The 22,255-nt window shown below is 39.6% G+C and overlaps 1 protein-coding gene across 2 annotated transcripts in view; it reads left to right on the top strand.

The window, feature by feature from the left end:
• The first annotated feature begins 1,756 nt into the window (after positions 1-1,756).
• The window catches only part of EFCAB3 (EF-hand calcium binding domain 3), a 39,206-nt gene continuing 18,707 nt past the window's right edge, over positions 1,757-22,255 (top strand). Inside the window, exons 1-3 of one of the 2 annotated variants that reach the window (XM_040452000.1) lie at positions 1,757-1,930; positions 13,671-13,761; positions 17,718-17,794. In XM_040452000.1, coding sequence (XP_040307934.1) covers positions 1,906-1,930; positions 13,671-13,761; positions 17,718-17,794 — 193 coding nt within the window. In that variant the 5' untranslated portion in view covers positions 1,757-1,905. Of the gene's footprint in view, positions 1,931-12,163; positions 12,776-13,670; positions 13,762-17,717; positions 17,795-22,255 lie in introns of those variants that run through there. The other variant, XM_040452001.1, reaches the window with a different exon arrangement.

Below are 22,255 nucleotides of genomic sequence, written 5' to 3' on the forward strand. Positions count from 1 at the left end.
AAGGGAACAGATTTTATTTCTGAACATTGTATTGACATTTCTGTACATTCAAATACATACTACTTATGATTAAAGTTTTTACTTACAAATTTCTGATGACTAGATACACTCGTTGTTTAGATAATGGCACTTTTTACATGTAAGTATCTTTTCTCTCCAGTTCCCATTTCGCCATTTCTAATTTTCTCAGGAATAAAAGCAAATTTCAGTTACTAAGCAAAACAACATGAAGATGACCCTTCTATATGAACAACTTCAAGACCTCCTAATACTTATATCGTTTGACGGAGAACATTCAAAACTCTACTCTGGCCTGCGATGCTGTTTGGGTTGTAGGGTTCTGAATGAGAATTTCTAAAACCCTACTTATTAGGGCTATAGAAAACCTCTAATACACATTCAGTAAAAAAAAAACCTGCTGTGTACAAATAAAGTCTGCCTCTTGACAGAAACAAATCTTCCACGTCACTATCCCAACCAGAATGGCGCCACATGCAGCCTCCCACAATGGAACGGGATGCCTCTAGCAAACTAATGTCTAGGCAGGGAAAAGAAGCAAGCAATAGAGGGGAGAAGGATGAGGGGAAAGGGAGGGAATAAAGATGTTTGGTAGGGTTTTTTAAGCCCACACAAGTGTCTTGTGTCAGTACTAATCTCTCCCTTCTCATAAAGAAAATACATCTACTTGATGGGTACTGCCTTCTCCAGGATAAATTACCCTGTATAGCCTTCACAGCCTGAAAATGTGCTACCAAAACCTTTTTCATGTTCCCATAACCTGCAACTGACCTTTCCTGGTATGAAAATAGTGCATTATTGGCTTTATCTGGCCAAACTAGACCAAACTTGGAGAATTGAGCCATTATATCCAGCACTTTTGTCCTGATTTAAGCTCCTTGTGTATAGAAACCCGACATTGTGGGGTGGGGAGGGGAGAATTGAATCAGTACTCTTAAAGTACTTGTTCGGTTGTCGTTCTGGCCAGAGGTTGGGGTAGGGCAAGGGGAGGAGATTTTGTAGTTAATATTATAACAAATATTTTGTGCGTGCAGTTCACAGGAGAATTCACTAGAAAGAAATACCCATGCCATTAAAAGGTATATACTTGGTGAACAGTTCAGAACCAAAGCATGAATGAAAATGAAACAGGGAGCAGGCCATCCCCCTCGAGTCAACAAATTTGCAAAACCTGTTCACTTCTTTTCATCCTGAAAGATGATGAATGAACAGTCTTGCCTTCAGTGTTAACTCTATAATGCTTTTCGAAAAAAATTTTCTGGAGTTTGATCCACTGAGGCACCAAAAGAGGCAGTATGAACCAAGAGGTGTATCACCAACTGGGGATGAAGGGGTGCACTTGTGATCAGCACCGGGTGATGTATGGAGGTGTGGAGTCTCACCATATTGTATACCTGAATCTAATAGAACTCTGTATGTTAACTAACTGGAATTAAAAAAAAATTTTTTTTATTTTATTTATTTTTGATAGAGAGAGACAGAGCACCAGTGGGGGAGGGGCAGAGACAGAAGGAGACACAGAATCCGAAATAGGGTGCAGTCTCCGAGCTCCGAGCTGTCAGCACAGAGCCCAACGCAGGGCTCGAACTCACAAATTGCAAGATCATGACCTGAGCCGAAGTCGGACACTCGACCGACCGAGCCACCCAGGCGCCCCTATTAACTAACTAGAATTTGAATCAAACCTTTTGAGAAATACAAGAGATGTATCACCTGTAACTGACATTTTCTTCACTTCCCCACTCATCTAAGGAAAAATTAGAAGAAAATTATAATAGCCTACTATGCTACTTTTCAAAACATCAGAAAGGTAAATAATTTTGATTTTTAATCTTGTCTTTAATCTTAATCCTATAAGCAAAAGGACTCGCGCCACTACACAAGTTGATGAAAACTGAACACGATGCTAAAGGTGAGTGTGAGGCCTGGTGTGAAGGAATTTAATACTTTGACTCCTGTATTTCAACCCCATAGTCCTTTCCCCTCATAGTTTTGTCAGTTACTACCCTCCGTCTACTTCTTGCTAGGTGACTGTACACTATCATCTCTCCAGTTGTTTTTCTGAGCTCCTTTTGCTTTTATAGTCCATACCACACTGCATCACAGGTGACTATCTGATATTTTACATTGTTTTCTAATGGATTCATTTGTGATGAATTTGTTTTTATCTCTGGTTACCTGGTACCTTATTTGATGCAATTTACAGCACAATTACATAAAGCAGGTGTTCCTAACTCTGCCACTGAAGAGATTAATTCAACTCATTGGACTTTAGTGTCCTTATCAGTAAAATGAAAAAGGTGAATCAGGGGGCCTGGGTGGCTCAGTCAGATAAGCATCTGACTTTGATTTCGGCTCAGGTCATGATCTCACATTTTATGAGTTGGAGCCCCACGTTGGGCTCTGTGCTGACAGCACTGAGTCTGCTTGGGTTTCTCTCTCTCCTCTCTCTGCCCCTCCCCAACTCGCACTCATCCTCTCCTCTCTCTCCCTCTCTCCTCTCTCCCTCCCTTCCTCTCTCAAAATAAATAAACTGTAAAAAAAGAAACTGTAAAAAAATATGAACACTTTTAAAAAATGAAAAAGGTGAGTTAGATTAAGATCCGTTCATTCTCTTTTAGCTGCAAAATTCAAACTTTTGTGGTTGAAAGGATACCATCAAGAAAATGAAAAGACAAGCCACAGAATAGGAAAAAATGTTTGTAAATTATATATCTGATAAGTGTCTAGTATCCAAGACCTATATAAAGAGCCCTTATAACTCAACAATAAAAAGACAAATAACCCAACCTTAAAAACAGGCAAAAGATCTAAATAGATATTTCTCAAAAGAAGATATGAAAATGACTAATAAACACATGAAAAGATGTTCAACATCATATGTCATTAAAGAAATGCAAATGAGGGGCACCTGGGTAGCTTAGTCGGTTAAGCGTCCAACTTCGGCTCAGGTCATGACCTCACGGTTCCTGAGTTCAAGCCCCGCATCAGGCTCTGTGCTGACAGCTCAGAGCCTGTAACCTGCTTCAGATTCTGTGTCTCCCTCTCTCTCTGCCCCTCCCCTGCTCACACTCTGTCTCTCTCTCTCTCTGTCTCTCTCTCTCAGGAAATGAATAAACATTAAAAAAAAAATTTTTTAATGCAAATCAAAACCACAAGATACCACTTCACACCCACTTGGATGACTATAATAAAAAAGAGACTTACAAGTGTTAATGAGGGTATGGAGAAATTGAAGTCGTCATATATTGCTGGTGGGAATATAAAATGGCGCAGCTGCTGTGCAAAACAATTTGGCAGTCCCCAAAATGTGAAACCTAGTTACCATATGACCCGGAAATTCCACTCCATGGGAAAGACCCAAGAGAAATGAAAACTTATGTCCACACAAGAACTTGTACAAGAGTGTTCATAGAAACATGACTGATAATAGTCAAAAAGTAAAGACAATCCAAATGCCCATCAACTGATAAATGGGTATACAAAATGTGGCCTATCTGCACAGCTATAATCGTTCAGCCATAAAAAGGAATGATGCCTGGATACATGTCACAACATTGATGAACCTTGAAAACATTACACAAAGTGAAAGAAGCCAGATAAAAAGGCCACATATTATATTATTCTGTCTAAATTAAATGTCAGGAATAGGCAAATTGATAGAGATAGAAGGCAGATTAGTGGTTACCTACAGGCAACCAAAGGAGAACATGGGAGTAGCTGCTAGAGGTACAGGGTTTCTTTCTAGGTGATGAAACTTTTTTGGAAGTAGATAGTATATGGTTGTGCAACTTTGTGAATATACTAGAAACCACTGAACTCAGACTTTTAAAACAGTAAGTTTTGTGGTACGTGAATTATATTTTAATTTTTTTTTAAAGTATAGGAATGACCCAAAAAAAATCTGCTAAAAAAAACACACGAATGCCAAATCTGCACCTGTATACTTGTCAAGCTCTTTAAGTGGAAAAAATAAACAAGAGGTGGCCCCAAATATAAGTCCTAGCCCGAAAGCACTTTCCATCTATCCAGTGTACCTATCTGTGGAACCCAGCTTATATCCTGGGACCATAAGCCCCACAGATAAATTATACACCAGCCTACCAGGTCTAAACCACCTAGGATAGGCCCACAAGCAAATTAAGTGAAATCAGCCCTTCATCCCATTTGGTTCTGGCTAGATGACTATTGGCGTAACTAAATTTAACACATGCCTGCCTCCTGGGATATTTAGTTTCTTGTGTATACCACCCTATTAATTTTGATGACTTCTGTCACAGATCATGAAAAGTTGAATTTGGATGAATTTGTCCCACTTGTCTGTCAGATAGGCATACCTAGCTGGGTAGGCATACCATTTTTTTAAGACTTTATTCTCTGTCCCTAGCAAATAGTAGGTATCTGCTGAAGGGATGAATGGATGCATGTATCCATTCATTTAAACTATCAGTGTCAATCATGTGCAAGCATTGTTCTACGTGCTGAGGACAAAAATCCCTACCCTCATGGAACTTACACTCTAGTAAAGAGATGTATGCAATAAACAAATAAGATAATAGTATGACAGAGATTACAGATTAAAAAAAGAACAAGGAAAGAGGGTATAAGGAATGCTGGAAGTGGGAGAAGGTAAGCTAGAAAGGCCTTGCTGATAAAGGACATTTGAGGAAAAAAATGAGGTAAGGGTGTAAGCCATGAATAATCTAGGGCAAGAACACTCCATGCAGAGGGCAGAGCAAGTGTAAATGCCTTTATACAAAGGCATGCTTGCAGTATTTGAGAAAAAGCAAATTAGCCACAGTGAGCAAGGGCAGTATAGGAAGAGATAAAGTCATAGACTAGGAGACAGGACCATCACATTCAGGCACGTAGGCTCTGCAGTGCACAATTCCAGGACCCTGCAATAACGTGTTCCAATGGCAGGGTTGGGGAAACAGGTGCAGTAGTAACAGATCATATAAGCCTTGAAGGGCATTGTAAAAGTTGGATTTTTACCCTGAGTGACATAGGAAACTACTGGAGGATTTGAGCAGAGACATGATATGATCTGATTTAAATTTTAAAAGGATTATCCTGGCTTCTGTGTATAGGATAGACTTGGCAAGGAGTGGATGAGGCAAGAGCAGAAGCAGGAAGACCAGTTAGACAAGAAGTGCAGGTAGAAATGGAGGTGGGGGAAAGTAATTTGGTTACATATATATTCTGAAGATGGAATCAACAGTATTTCCTGATAGATATATTCCCTGATGTATCCCAGGGCCTAGAACATAGTAGGCACACAAAAAGGTATTTATGGAATGAGTGGATTGGATTAGATGTGGAATACAAGAGAAGAGGAATGGAACATATTCCAGGGGTTTGGCCTGAACAGGATGGAACTGCCATTTCCTAAGTGAAGAGACCAATGAATATATTTGTTATATTTGTTGAGTTAGTGAAGAAATGAATTCAAATACGTATGGATGCAAATATTATGGAAAGAGGAGATACTGGAAAGCAGAGTATTTAGTGGTTTCCAGAATATGGGTCAAACAATTTAATATTAAAACTTGCTATCAAGTTGATGCTAGCAAAATTTTCTGATATTTTGGATTGATTCTCAAGCTAAACCAATGAGAGGAACAGATGGTTGTCACATATTTGTATTTTCCTCTTAGGGCCTATGTGTATTGATTCTTGTAATCCCCCTCCCATTCTCGAATCCATGCCTTGCTGGAATGGGATGGGGTGAGTGTTTTTGCTGTGTATTTCCATTGTTGCTGCTCCAAAAGAACCATCCATGTTGATGTACATATATTTTTAAATTATAACTAGTTGGTCTAAATGAGTAATAGCTAAAATGGTATTGTGTAAAGGGGAGTAAGCCTTTTAATTTCTGCAAATATTTCCATTATCATTAATCTAGACTACTCAGGAGGGAGCAAGAGAGGAACTGGGGATCCTCAGGACTGGGCCATCCCTAAAATTTGTATGCAACCACAAAAGACCCTAAATAGCCAAAGCAATCGTAAAAAAGGAAAACAAAGCTGGAAGCATCATAATTTTGGGCTTAAAGCTAGTATTACAAAGCTCTAATCATCAAGACAGTGTGGTGCTGGCAAAAACCAGACACATAGGTCAATGGAACGGAATAGAGAACCCAGAAAAGGACCCACAAATGTATAGCCAACTAATCTTCAACAAAGCGGGAAAGAATAACCAATGGAAAAAAGACAGTCTCTTTAACAAATGGTGTCAGGAAAACTGGACAGCACGTGCAGAAGAATGAACCCGGACCACTTTCTTACACCATACACAAAAATAAACTCAAAATGGATGAAAGACCTAAATGTGAGACAGGAAATCATCAAAATCCTAAAGGACAAAACAGGTAGCAACCTCTTTGACCTCGGCCACAGCAACTTCTTACCAGACACGTCTCCTGAGACAAGGGAAACAAAAGCAAAAATGAACTATTGGGAGCTCATCAAGATAAAAAGCTTCTGCACATATTTGTATGTGAAGGAAACAATCAACAAAATTCAAAGGCAGCCTACGGAATGGGAGAAGATCTTGGCTAATGATATATCTGATAGAGGATTAGTATCCAAAATCTGTAAATAACTTGTCAAACTCAGCACCCAAAAAACAAATAATCCAGTTAAGAAATGGGCAGAAGACATGAATAGACATTTTTCCACAGAAGACATCCAGATGGCTAACAGACACATGAAAAGATGCTCAACGTCTCTCATCATCAGAGAAATACAGATCAAAACCCACAATGAGATACCACCTCACACCTGTCAGAATAGCTAAAATTAACAAAAGAAACAACATATGTTGGTAAGGATGCCAAGAAAGGGGAACCCTCTTGCACTGTTGGTGGGAATACAAACTGATGCAGCCACTTTGGAAAACAATATAGAGGTTCCTTAAAAAGTTAAAAATACAACTACCCTATGGCCCAGCAATTGCACCACTAGATATTTACCCAAAGGATACAAAAATACTGATTCAAAGGGGCACATGAACCCTGGTGTTTATACCAGCATTACCAACAATAGCCAAATTATGGAAAGAGCCCAAATGTCCATTGACTGATGAAAGGATAAATGAAGATGTGGTGTATATATACAATGGAATAATAGCCATCAAAAAGAATGAAATCTTGCCATTTGTGATGACGTGGATGGAGCTAGAGTGTATTTCACTTATTAAGTGAAACAAGTCAGAGAAAGACAAATACCATATGACATCACTCACGTGTAATTTAAGAAACAGATGAACACAGAGGAAGGGGAAAAAAATAAAAAGGGAAGGGCTGCCTGAGTGCCTCAGGCAGTTGAGCAACCAACTTTGGCTCAGGTCATGATGTCACAGTCCTTGAGCTCAAGACCTACATCGGGCTCTGTGCTGACAGCTCGGAGCCTGGAGCCTGCTTCAGATTGTGTCTCCCTCCCTCTCTGCCCCTCCCCTGCTCACACTCTGTCTCTCTTTGTCTCTCAAAAATAAATAAACATTTAAAAAAATTTTTTAAGAAAAAAGAAAGAGAGAGGGAAGCAAACCACAAGAGACTCTTAACTAGAGAGAACAAACTGAGGATTGAGGGAGGGGAGTGGGCAGGGGATGGCTAAATGGGTGATGGGTATTAAGGAGGGCACTTGTTGTGATGAGCACTTAGGTGTTATATATAAATGATGAATTACTAAGTTCTCCTGAAACCAATATTATGTGTTAACTAACTAGAACTTAAATAAAAATTCGGGGGGAAAAAATTAAAGGATGATATCATCCCAAAGGATTTTGCCTACCCAGGTTACCAGAGTTAAGGTAGGAAATAATATTTCCTTCATGCTGACATACCCTGATGATTTCTAGATGATAAAGAGTGAGAAAAGCCAAAGATGAGGGAGTTGCTGGGAAGTACAGTTTCTGTGCCCAAAAGGAAGGAGTATCTCGACTTTCCCCAGTCATTCAATGAACATCTCCTAGGACTCTGTCATAGAACATTGCAGCTTCTGACCTCAAGGTGCTGACACTCAATGAAAGCAAAACAGCCAGGGAGAGAAACAAAGGAATCTGCCTGTAAAAAAAAAAAAAAAAAAAAAAAAACTGGCCTACTGGGGCAGTATCTCTAACAGAGAGTTAGCTACATTTTTTCTTTTTCTGAAAAGTACAGTTCCCATCAATCTGGTAAATGACAGAACTGGTGAGATTTTCTTCTCCTTAAAGCTCATATATCTTTAACGGTACAAGATGAACTAGACTTTACCCTAATATATTAGGTTTTCAGGGGTGCGTGGGTGACTCGGTTAATTGTCCAACTTTGGTTCAGGTCATGATCTCACAGTCTGTGGGTTCAAGCCCCATGTCAGGGTCTGTGCTGACAGCCAGAGCCTGGAGCCTGCTTCAGATTCTGTGTCTCCTTCTCTCTCTCTCTGCCCCTCCCCTGCTTGTGTGCGCTCTCTCTCTCTCTCTCTCTCTCTCTCTCTCAAAAATAAATGAACATTAAAAAAATATTAGGTTTTCAGAACTTACAAATTATAAATCACACCAAGACACAACCTTTTGTCATGAAGTTTTTCTCCTTTAGCAAACAGTACTACATAGGAAGAAGCCTAATACTAATATTTTGCCCATCTAATATTCATTTCCTTCTTATTCTTCATAAGGTCAGAAGAGAATATGAGCCTAGACAACTGTCAGAGTAATATGATTGAATTAATTCCCATTGAAAACAGCTATAGACAGTCAACATTCCTACTCAATTATCTTCAGGATTCCCCGGAGCTAATAAAGTCCAGAATGCCTGAGCTTAACAATGAAGATGTATATATGTCTAAAAAAAAAGATTAAAAAAAAAAGACATTAAATAAGTGACATGGTTGGTCTAGGAAACTACAAAAAATGATGGGGACTATGGCAATCAGAAAACATATGGTTCCAGTTAAGGGGATGACAGTTGTTCTGCTCCAGCCAATTATGGCTAAGCAGGAATGTGGGCCCCATGTTTTCCGATCTTTGGGTTTTTCATGAGAAGTCGTAAACTGATAACTCTCAATTTACCCATGTTTTCATTTTTGAAATTCAAGTTTTTAAATGTGGTATAAGCCTAATGAAATTTGTGTGAGGATCAAATTTGCAATCTCTGTTCTATTAACCACACCTAATCCAACCTACCTAATTATTTCTGCTCCCACTCTCTCACTTCATGCAATCCTATCCTCTAATGTGGTTGAGCTGTTCTTTGTCTCCTAATTTTCATGATTATTCTACATACTTTTGTTCCTTTTCCACTCTAAACAGCTCTTCCCTCAGTGCTACACATTAAAATTCTGCTTTTCCCTACACAGAAGACCTAAAACTGTAAATGCTTAGAAGAAAACATAGGAGAAAAGCTTCATGGTATTGGGTTTGGTAATGATTCCTTGGATATTATACCAAAAGCACATGCAACAAAAGTAGAAATAAATTGGACCACAGGGGTGCCTGGGTGGCTCAGTTCATGAAGTGTTCGACTCTTGATTTCAGCTCAGGTCATGATCTCATATTTCGTGAGATCAAGCCCCACGTCAGGCTCTGCACTGGCAGCTCGGAGCCTGATTGAGATTCTCTCTCTCTCTCCACCCCTCCCCCACACACTCTCTCTCTCTCAAAATAAATAAAGGAAAATTTAAAAATAAAAAAAGAAATTGGACCACATAAAAATCTAAAACTACTCTGCATCAAAGAACACAATCAGCAGAGTAAAAAGGCAACCTACAGAATGGAAGACAATATTTGCAAATATTTTATATAATAAGGGGTTAATATCCAGAAAATATAAAGAACTACAACTCAACAACAGAAAAAAAATTAGAAAGTAAGCAAAAGAATTGAATACACAGTTTTCCACAGAAGATATACAAATGACCATCAAGCATATGAGAAGATGCTCAACATTAATAATCCCTAATGATTATTAGGGAAATATAAATTGAAGCCACAATAAGATATATGACCTCATACCCATCAGGGTGGCTATTATCAAAAAAAAAAAAAAACAAACAGGAAAGGATGTGGATAAATTGGAATTCTTGTGCACTTTTGGCAGGAATGTAAAATGATGGCCACTATGGAAAACAATGTTTCTTTAAAAAATTAAAAATATAATTACTGTGTGATTCAGCAATTCCACTTCTGGGCATAAAGCTAAAAGATTGAAACCAAGGTCTCAAAGAAATATTTGTACACCAATGTGTCATAGCAACGTTATTCACAGTAGCCAAAAGGTGGAAGAAACCCAAATGTCCAATGACAGATAAATGGATAAATAAAATGTGGTACATAAAATGGAATATTATTCAGGCTTAAAAAATAAGAAAATTGTGACACAGGCTACAACATGGGTGAACCTTGAGAACATTATGCTAAGTGAAATACACCAGTCACAAAAAGACAAATACTGTGTGATTCCACTTAGATGAGATTTCTAAAGTCAAATTCATAGAAAATAGAATTGTGGTTGCCAGGGATTAAAGGGAGGGGTAAATTGGGGAGCTGTTGTTCAGTGAATTTAGAGGTTCATTTATGCAAAATAAAGTTCTGGAAGTTGATTACACAACAATGTAAATATACTTTTTTTTAAGTTTATTTATTTATTTTGAGAGAGCACAAGCAGGTGAGAGACAGAGAGGGAGAGAGAGAATCCCAAGCAAGTGCTGACGGTGCATAGCCCAATGTGGGGCTCAAACTCATGAACCAGAAGATTGTGGCCTGAGCCAAGATCAAGAGTCGGAAACTTAACTGACTGAGCCACCCAGGGTTCCCAAATTTAAATATACTTAATTACAAACATATGCTTAGGGGCCCCTGGGTGGCTCAGTTGGTTAAGCCCCCGATTTCAGCTCAGGTCATAATCTCGCAGTCCGTGAGTTCAAGCCCCTCATCGGGCTCTGTGCTGACAGCTCAGAGCCTGAAGCCTGCTTCAAATTGTGTCTCCCTCTGTCTCTGCCCTCCCCTGCTTGTGTGCACATGCGCTCTCTCTCTCTCAAAAATAAATAAATAAATAAATAAACATTAAAAATGAAACTTTAAAAAATAAACTGATAAACTGTATGCTTAAAATGGTTAAGATAGTAAATTTTGCTATGTGTTTTTACCGCAGTTTAAAATAATATTTAAAATAATAATATTTCTCAACAATCCCATCCAATGACAATGCCATTATTCCCATTTTATTTTGTTTTTTAAGTTTATTTATTTGTTTAAGTTTATTTATTTATTTATTTATTTATTTATTTATTTATTTATTGAGCACACGCACAAGCGAGAGAGGTGCAGAGAGGGAGAGCAAGAATCCCAAGCAGGCTCCACACTGTCAATGCAGAGCCTGACGCAGGGCTCGATCTCCCAAACCATAAGATCATGACCGGAGCTGAGATCAAGAGTCAGACGTTCAACAAACTGAGCCACCCAGGCGCCCCCATAATTCCCATTTTATTCTTGATAGGCCCATAACATAGTAGGCCCTTATTAAATACTTGTTTAATTCATTCATAAATTAAACCATCACTTTCTTTCCCTCTGTATCCCAGACCAGAATGGGAGGCAAATATCAAGTTCTAAAAAAGACTAGGGAAGTGTCAAATTATGCTTACAATAAACTCTGAGAACAGGAATAGGAAGCCTCTAGAACTGCAGCTCCTGAATGAGGCCTGAAACAATTTTGGGGGCTCAAGCTAAACCTTGGGTGCCAAAGGTATCTGTGTTTAGCCACGAGGAAGACTATAAAAATATGCCTAACTCATGTTATTTGATTTACCATGCCATTAGGCATGTCAGATCTTGAATATTAAAGTTTCTAATTAAAACAATCATAATCCTTTTTTTTTTTAATTTTTTTAAATGTTTTTATTTATTTTTGAGACAGAGAGCGTGAGCGGGGCAGGGGCAGAGAGAGAGGGAGACACAGAATTCTAAGCAGGCTCCAGGCTCTGAGCTGTCAGCACAGAGCCCGACGCCGGGCTTGAACCCACAAACCGCAAGATCATGACCTGAGCCAAAGTCGGACGCTCAACCGACTGAGTCACCCAGGCGCCCCAACAATCATAATCCTTTTTTAAATTGCTCTTTTTCAGTCACTCTTTCCAATAATACCACAGTCTACAAATCTATGAGAGTTTGGGGTATTTTTTTTTCCTTCTTTCTAGGCTAAAACAATTAATGAAGTGGTTCTTAATCACCATTAAATCAAAGCATTTCAGTAAAATTTTTCATTCAAACAACTTCCAACTCACTGACGTTTAACATGGAAATATTCTAATACAGAATTAAAAAAAAAAAAAAAAAACCTTCTCCTTCCCTGAAACCTCGACAGTGTCAAAACGTTCCCATTCTGTAATTCACACCACGATACCCCAAGGGTACTAAATGAACCACATTGAAAAACCCGTTGCTTTAAATCTGGAAGGAGCTTATAAGTCATTCTCTCCTGGGCCCAAGCCTGAGAAGTGAATGAGGTCACAGTTGTATGATGGAACAAACCCTTTATTGGATTCTTGATCTGATTGAAGCCCAGGGGTGGTAGGTAGCGTGGCTTAGAAGTAGGCAAATATCTGGATTGTGTAGGAATTTATGCTGAGTCCTTTTTTTTTTTTTTTTCCAAATCTATCATCTCTAAGAGAGATTGAAGGTAGTTTTTTAAAGGAATGATTATTTTGTACCATGAGGATGATTTCGCAGCACCTTTCAAGTGCCTAAATTGTTGAGCCTCTCCGGAGTTCCCAGTTCTATGGTAGGTTTTTGGACTGTGAACATATGTAATTGAGTTGTTTAGAAACAACTGGCTTTCCAGGCTCTGAGGTGAAGAGCTGGCAAAATGGATCAAACTATAACTAAATATACAAAGACTTTTTCTTCGTGGTTTCATAGTATTTGATTGTCTATTATTCCTAAATCAGCAACCCAGTATTCTTGTCAGTGAACCACCTAATATACTTTGAAAAAATAATTAGAGAGGGCAAGCCAACAATAAAAGGGGGAAGCCCTACCAACCTGGCTTCGGGCCCATAGGCCCTGATGTCCAAACTCTGCAGAAGTGGAAAGGCAGGACTAGGGAAGATCTACTGGTTAAAAGTCCATTCAGGAGAGTCTGGGGCGGTGAAACAGCATTGTATCCTACCTCCACTCCTACTTTTAAGGAAGACCAGTAGGCTCATAAGAACTGACGGGACAGGGAGGGACCTCCAGGAAGGAAACCCTGGGAAGATCTACTTACTACTAGGCAGGTATCCAAGATATAAATAAGTAGGTAAATATTTTATAAATGCTGTAACATTTTATTCTCTGTCAATTACGACGTGTATATTCTACCGATTTCAGAAATAAATTTTGTCTTTAAATAACTCTTTCCACATCTTTCTAGGATGCTTTATGTCACATGGTACCACTTATTTTTACTCTGTGAAGGGGGTAGACAATGATAAGAATTTTGCTTAGAGTTCTCTGGACAGTGAAGGGCCCTTCCGCATGGCCTTCCAACTCTGCACACACCTCTAACTTGAATTTGCACATATTACCATTCCTCAAGGCCCTGGACTTCAAACTCTAGGTCTTAAGCTAGGGAAGTTGCAAAAGAAAATAGAGGAATTAATCTGTGATTTGATCTATTTGTATCTTCTGAATTCCAGACAGAGTTATTGGCCCCATGGCAGTTTCTGATATTAAATCAAAAGTTAAGCTGAATCCTCTAACAAAAGTACCCAGCTCCCATGGCAAGAGGTAAGTAATGAATGTATTCAGGTGATAAGTAGATTAAGATAAAGGATTATTAAGGTGTCTTGCCATTTGCAACAATGTGGATGGAACTAGAGTGTATTATACCAAGCAAAATAAGTCAGAGAAAGACATATATATGATTTCACTCATATGTGGAATATAAGAAACAAAACAGATGAACAAAGAGGAAGGGAAGGAAAAGATAAAAACAGAGAGGGGGCATCTAGGTGACCCAGTCATTTAAGCATCTGACTCTTGATTTCATCTCAGGTCATGATCTCACAGTTAGTGAGTTCGAGCTCCACATTGGGCTCTGCACTGACAGCATGGAGCCTGCTTGGAATTCTCTCTTCCCCTCCCTTCCCCCTCTCCATTTGCTCTCTCTCTGTCTCAAAATAAATAAACATCAAACATTAAAAAAAAAAAAACAGGGAGGCATACCATCAGAGATTCTTAAATACAGAGAACAAACTGAGGGTTGCTGGAGGTGAGGTGGGAGGGGTGGGCTAAATGGGTGATGGGTATTAAGGGGACACTTATTGGGATGAGCACTGGGTGTTCTACGTAAGTGATGAATCACTGGGTTCTACTTCTGAAACCATTACTACGCTGTATGTTAAATAACTTGAATTTAAATAAATAAAATTTAAAAATAAAATAAATGGAAAAAAAGAATTATTAACGTGGTAAATATATTAAATATGCGCAAAGGCTATGAGGAAACAAATTAGGATGTTCTTCAAGTATCCTGTGATAAATTTAGTTATACAACAAAACATATGAATTGAAGATAAAGATTTTTATGAAAAGAAAAAATCCTTTTTGATTGGAGAAACAAAAAGTTCTTCCTGTTCACCCAAATGAGAGACAATTTTTGTGTAAGGGGACAGAATATCCTAGAGGGCTTAAGAAGTTGTCAGCAGTAAATTAAGATATTTTGAGTGCTGGTTTATTTTTTTTAATTTTTTTTTAATGTTTATTTATTTTTGAGACAGAGAGAGACAGAGCATAAACAGGGGAGGGTCAGCGAGAGGGAGACACAGAATCTGAAACGGGCTCCAGGCTCTGAGCTGTCAGCACAGAGCCCGACGCGGGGCTCGAACTCACGGATCGTGAGATCATGACCTGAGCCGAAGCCGGACACTCAACTGACTGAGCCACCCAGGCGCCCCTTTTTTCTTTTTTTTCTTTTTTAATTTTTTTTTAACGTTTATTTATTTTTGAGACAGAGAGAGACAGAGCATGAACGGGAGGAGCAGAGAGAGAGGGAGACACAGAATCTGAAACGGGTTGAGTGCCAGTGTAAAGGAGAATAACATTAGGGGATCACAAAGAAGACCTAATCCCCTAAGCAAGTCAGTACAGAGAAGGTCTGTAGCTCAAATATGATGGGTAAAATGAAATCTAGTAAATTAGCCGTGACTGGCCTTGAGCTAAAATTGGGAAGGGAGATTTGCCTGTGATATTAGCAAAAGCTTTTTCCTCCGTCTGATAATTACAAATTCCAATAAACAGTAGCCACTAGTGAGTAAAACAGCCTGATCTATATTTTATCAGAGCACAAGAAGAAGAGCCTCTCTTCTCCCTCACCACCATCCATTTTCTCTGCCACTTGGAGAGATTTCTCCAAGCGTCCTTGACTGTGCCGTTCGCTGCTGCAGGAATAGATTCCTGACCTCTTTCCGAGGGATGTGGGCAAGACACTTTACAGCCACCAAGTCCCTTGATCTCATTGTTCCCTCACCCTGCATTACAAACTGTCTCTTGAACTAATGACGTTCTTGTCACTGAAAGGAGTCAAGCAAAGTCTAGACAAAGCACACGTAGAGGGAATTCCTACATGAGATGAGAGGCTAGCCCAGGCTCATTCCAAACCTAAGGTTCTTCAAAGCTCTGAAACATTATAAAATAAAAAGACCATTTCCTGTGTGGTTTGAAATTCTGCCAAGAGGATCCTTTTTGAATGTTGCTAATAAAGACATCACACTGCCTGACTTGCTTCTCGAGAACTTCCTATTTCTCCATTTACTGCATCTTTTATATCATGCAAAAGGAACCTGTTTATATTTAGAAATACGATGAATATAAAATAACCTAAGTAAGGCAAACTGGAGTTTTCAGAGATTAAATAAGTGATAGAATGGAAACAGCAGCAGAAGAAATCAGTGTTGGTAAAAGCAGAGAAAACAAACTAATTAGGTAAAATTCCATGTTGTAAAAGTTGGGAATGGTGCATTTTGAGACCTATTACCTCCTTTTTCCCTAGGTCCCTCTTTGAAAATGAGTTGAACCTACTAGATACTGAGGAGGAGACTAAATTCATAAACGATAATTTTTTAAATTACCATGTGTAGTATTTCTTCCAGTTTCACTTCATTTGCTTCTTGTAGAAAGATAAAAACTAAGATATTCCATTAAAACTTTTAGTTTAGGGGCACCTGGGTGGCTCAGTCGGTTTAGCATCTGACTTCGGCTCAGATCATGATCTCACAGTTCGTGAGTTTGAACCCCATGTAAGGCTCTGTGCTGACAGCTCAGTGCCTGGAGCCTGCCTCGGATTCTGTGTCTCCCTCTCTCTCTCTACCCCTCCCCTGCTCACACTCTGTCTCTCTCTCTCTGTCTCTCTCTGTCTCTCTCTCTCAGGAAATGAACAAACATTAAAAAAAATAATATTAGGGGCGCCTGGGTGGCTTAGTCGGTTGAGCGTCCGACTCTGGCTCAGGTCATGATCTCACAGTTTGTGAGTTCGAACCCTGCATCAGGCTCTGTGCTGACAGCTCGGAGCCTGGAGCCTGCCTTTGATTCTGTGTCTCACTCTCTCTCTGCCCCTCCCCTTCTCACGCTCTGTCTCTCTCTGTCTCAAAAATAAACATTAAAAAAATAATAATAATAAAACGTTTAGTTTAGTATCAAACCTAAATGTATTTTAAATAAAATTAATGTATAAAATTATGATTTTTTAAACCTTTAAAATTACTATATTATAAGAAAACCCAGTTATGCATAATGTACTTTATGTATGTACTCTAAACTAATAACCTCTGGTAGATCTATACAAAATATCCCCAAAGTATCCATACGTTTTCTCTTTTTTCCAGATTTTATTTTTCTGAGGAAATGAAAAGTAACCCAGTATTCCAAACCTTCCGGAAGTGATCACTCTTTCAGTAGATAGGTAGATACATAGATATAGATATGGTTGATATACATATAGACCATATATAGATATAGGTATAGATGTAGATATATCTGCCTCTATCTCGTATGCGGGTAAAAATACAATTTGGCAGTTAAAGTTATAAAATAAGTATAGATACAAAGTTTTCAGTATAAGGATATTCAACATAAGATTATTTATACCAGTTTAAAAATTTTTTTAATGTTTATTTCTTTTAAGAGAGAGAGAGAGAGAGCACGCACACATGAGCAGGGGAGGGGCAGAGAGAGAATCCCAAGCAGACTCCATACTGTCAGCACAGACCCCGATGTGGGGCTTGAACTCACAAACCATGAGATCATGGCCTGAACCCAAATCCAGAGTCAGATGCTGAACCAACTGAGCCATTCAGGCACCCCTACACCCGTTAAAAATTTGAATTTATATTTCTAGCAATAGGAATAGTGTAGGGCTTATATCCTTGAGCTTTGAAGTCCGATAAACCTGAGTCTGAATCCCAGGACTTCTACCTATTATCTGTGCAATTGGGACAAGTTATTTAATCCTTCTGAGCCTCAGTTTTCTCTTTTGTAAAATGGAGAAAATCAGAGTTTTTTTAAGGATGTAAGGGCGATGGGCAGGGATAGGGCAGAGGTGGACCTTGGTGGCCAACATTTTCTCGCTGCATCTCCTCTGGATATATTGTGATGCATACAGTCATTCCAGTCAGCAAAAACTGAAGAATGGAACTAACATTTGCTGGTTTCACATATGTATTAAATCTTCTCATGTCTTTTGTCAGGGATAAAGATTTAGCAGGATCTCTCCCGTGCCAATTACAGCACAAAGAAAGGAAGCTGAATGCTTCACAAATACAAGGTAATGAGAATCATCCCCAAATGAAAGCTCCTTGATATATCTGATCATTTTCTTCTCTGAGATCTGTAACTTCAAGGGTTGACTGTAGTCCTCTGCTATTTGAGACCGGAAGTTCTAATTCAGTGTCTAATTTATGGGAAGGAAGGGCGATTATTTTCAAACCGACATCTTCCTAGAATTTGGACAGTCCTAGACAAATATTTTTATTCAAATAAGGACTTGTGGGTACGCAAAAGAACAAATGCAAAGTCAAATAGAAATCAAGTAATGAAGCCCCAGGATTTCTCACAGAAAAAAAACGATGTAGTAAGCCTGGGAAACATGGTCATTGCCCTGATAGGAAGTCTTTCAGACAAGTCAGATCATTAAAGTGTGAATTTTTGACTGAAACAATTTAAATCACAATATGACACAAGTTATGATAGGGGAAGTATAAAGTATTATGGGAGCATAAAAGACAGTCTCCTGACTTGGTCTTGGGAGGATAGAAAGGGAGTCCCAGAGAAGGTTGGATAATGAGTGGAAGGCAGACAGCAAAAAGGAAGCGTTCTGGGCAAGATAGACTAGAATCTGCAAAGGCCCAAAGGAAAGGGAAAGCATGACTCGTTAGAAAAAAAAGAAAACAAAACAAAAAAGAAAGAAAGTCAGTCATGACTGTGTTTGGGTTCTGGGAAGGCTAATGCTTCACCCTCCAAGTTTGGGACCAGTTGAAAAAACAGGAAGTAAAGAATCACCTCTATTTCTGGGAAAACCGGTTTGAAAAACAAAAGATTGTCAAGATCGGAATTGCATTTATCCTTGTAAAACTGAGCTAAATGCCTTAATAATAGTTTATAGGGGTGCCTGGGTGGCTCAGTCGGTTAAGTGTCAGACTCTTGGTTTTGGCTCAGGTCTTGATCTCACGATTTTGTGGATTCGAGGCCCGCATGGAGCTCTGCACGGGAAGTGCAGAGCCTGCTTAGAATTCTCTCTCTCTTCCTCTCTCTCTGCCCCTCCCTAACTCGGGCTGTCCCTGTCTCTCTCAAAATAAATAAATAAACTTTAAAATAATAATAATCACATCAACAACAACAGTTGATAGCCTTCTAAAACTTTAAGGTTTCGGGGCACCTGGGTGGCTCAGTCAGTTAAGCGGCCGACTTGGGCTCAGGTCACGATCTCGCGGTCCGTGAGTTTGAGCCCCGCGTCGGGCTCTGTGCTGACAGCTCAGAGCCTGGAGCCTGTTTCAGATTCTGTGTCTCCCTCTCTCTGACCCTCCCTCGTTCATGCTCTGTCTCTCTCTGTCTCAAAAATAAATAAACATTAAAAAAATTTTTTTTAACTTTAAGGTTTCTAATAGCATTCATATACATTGATGCTTATTTTAAGGGTTCCCAGGATCTATTTTAATTGGGTATTATAAGACAGACAGACACATAAATGACCGTCAAGGAGGAAGAAAGTGTTATACTCCTACATCCCTAGAAATAAGAGGCACAGCAAACCATGAAGGGCACACAGGGCAGCACCAGAGTCAGCCAGGAGGCAAAGTGGAGGGTGGGGGGCAGTGGGCAAGGTCCCTTCCTGTGGTTTCTGCAGGAAGGAACAGGTTTTAAATACTACTTACATGCTGACACTTCCCAAATGTGTATGTCCAGCCCAAGCCTCTCTCCCCAGCTCCAGGCTCATATGTGATTGCCTCCTTGACACCTCCAATTATATGTCTAATAGATACTGCAAAATCAATACATCCCAAACTGAACTCCTGACGTGTTCTTCATACACTCTTTTTCATTGTGGTAAAATACACACAACATAGGGGCACCTGGGTGACACTCAGTGTCCAACTCAGTTTCGGCTCAGGTCATGATCCCAGAGTCATAAGATCGAGCCCTATGTCGGACTCCATGCTGAGCATGGTGCCTGCTTAAGATTCTCTCTCTCTCTCCCTCTGCCCCTCTCCCCCACTCACATGCTCGCTCTCTCTTTCTCTCTAAAATAAAAAAATTAAACTAAATTTAATTAATTTCAAAAATACACATAACATAAAAATTACAGTGTTAACCATTTTCAAGTGTATACGTACAGATCAGTGGCATTAAATATATTCACATGTTCTACAGCCGTCACCACACCCACCTCCATACATTTTCATCTTCCCAAACTGAACCTCCACACCCACTAAACAGTACCTCCCCATTCTTCCCTCCCCTCAGCCTCTTACTCTTAAAACATGCTCGACCCACAACCTTCCCCATCTCAGGTAATGATATTCCATCTTTCACTATTCTGGAAAAAAAAATCTTGACTCTTCTGTCTCACCCTACCTATCAGTCCACCAGGAAATCTCATTGGCTCCACCTTTAAAATACATCTAGAAGCAGCCAGTTCTTACCACCTCTGCTCCAGCCCTGGTCGGAGGCACCATTGTTGTTCACCCACAATAGCCTCCTGACCACCAGTCTCCAACTTGTATCCAAACTCTTCCAAAAGTCTGTTTTTCTAACGGCCAGAGTAATCCTGTTGAAACATAAGTCAGGTGGGTGTGAGGGGAGGAGATGACCTAAGGAACTTTGAAAATGGTGTTTTGACTGGAAACTCTAAGACCCGACACAAAAGGAACTGTACAGAAACAACGCACTCTAGCCAGTAAAGTTGTTTCCCATAGGGGTATAGCTTAACAATTCTGAAACTGTTGTACCTATGGACTGGGTGGAGTAACTCAGTAAATGGACGGCAGATGGCAGAAGCCAGGTTTCTCACGGTTTGGAGTGGGAAGTTACAGATAAACACGGGGAGAAGGCTCCAGTAAACCAGTGGTGCTGGCTTAGGCTCTGAGACATCAGTGTGAATTCATGTTTAGCTTCATATGAATACAGATGGACATATCAAGAAATAATTAGAAGTATGTGTGTATCCATGTGTTACTATCCATGCACAGTATTTCCTAGCTCTGTCGGCTGAGAGGACTTAGAAGCATCAATACCCCCACAGCATACCCACCACCCAGATCTCGACTCCTAATGCCGGTCTCCCATAAAAGAAGCAGACTGGCTTGGATAAATGGCTGATTCTGGGGCCCGGGCAGTGAATAGACAAGACAAACCTGGGACATGTTATAGTGGCAGAAAGTAAGGAAGCACTCAGGAAACAAAAGGACACAGGAGCTTTTCAAAGGGATGCATGAGGGCAACCTGGAAGGGCTCACAATGATTAAAGCTAGAGTAATTTGGGGCAACCAAAATAAATAAAGTAGTGTTGGGTTATAACTCCAAGTATAAAAAGAATAGCTGCAAGTCCATACTGACAGAAATAAATGATTGAATTTTTTTTACAGTCTTTCAAAGATAAAATTTATTAGGATGAGAGCATTCTTTCGTATTTCTACATTGTTGATATTAGATAGCAAGAATAGATGTTCTTGTCAAGTACTTTTTTCTGTCTCTTGAAATTACCACATTTTTTTATGTTTAGCTTGATAAGATGATACATTAATACATGGTTTTGGTTATTAAATCAACCTTTTATTCCTGGGATAAATCCTAGTTGGTCATTGATTGAATTTTTTTTTTAATGGAGAAGCGAGAACTCTCCCTTACAAGAGAATTCCAAATAATGAATGTAGTTACTACCTCCTCCGGGAGATGGCGCTTCATTCCCCGGCCCTCCGGCCCTTGAGTCTGGACTTCCCTTAGTGACTTGCTTCCAAAGAGTAGAAAAATGGAAAGGAGGGAAGTAACTTTACAGGGGGAAACCCTTACGAACACTCCCTCAGCCAGGTAATCCAGGTAAACATATCCGTGCCGAGTCATCTTGACAATATGCAGCCTTCTTACACCGTGAGGAGAACGTTACCTCACTTTGCTCATCTTCTTTCCAAAAATCCATGATCTCAGGCTAACCATGAGAAAAACATTAGAAAACCCAAGATTGAGGGACTTCCACAAAAGTGCCTGAGCAGTACTCCTCAAAACTGCCAAGGTCATCAAAAACAAGAAAAGTCTGAGAAACTGTGACAGAGAAGAGGCTAAAAAGACGTGACAACTAAATGTAATAGAGTATCCTGGATGGGATAGACTATTTCCTGGAGTGGGAAAGACTAATGAAATCCCATTCATGTCTACAGTTTAGTTAATAGCACTACACCAGTGTTGGCTTCTTAGATGTAATGAATGTCCCAGAGTAATGTAAGGTGCTAACATTAGGGAAAACTGGGTGAGGGATCTACAGGATCCCTGGGCTATCTTTGCAACTATATCTAAAACCAATCTGAAGTAAAATTTGGGGTGCCAGGGTGGCTCGGGTGGTTAAGTGCCCAACTCTTGATTTCAGCTCAGGTCATAATCCCACAGTTCATAAGTTTGAGCCTCACATCAGGCTCTGCACGGACAGTGTGAAGCCTGCTTGGGATTCTCTCTCCTCTCTCTCTCTTTCTCTCTCTCTCTCTTCCCAAATAAGTAAATAAACTTTTAAAAATGCATT

This window comes from Herpailurus yagouaroundi, unplaced genomic scaffold, assembly GCF_014898765.1.
Source record: "Herpailurus yagouaroundi ecotype Mexico unplaced genomic scaffold, PumYag 206, whole genome shotgun sequence".
NCBI classification, from domain to species: Eukaryota; Metazoa; Chordata; class Mammalia; order Carnivora; family Felidae; genus Herpailurus; species Herpailurus yagouaroundi.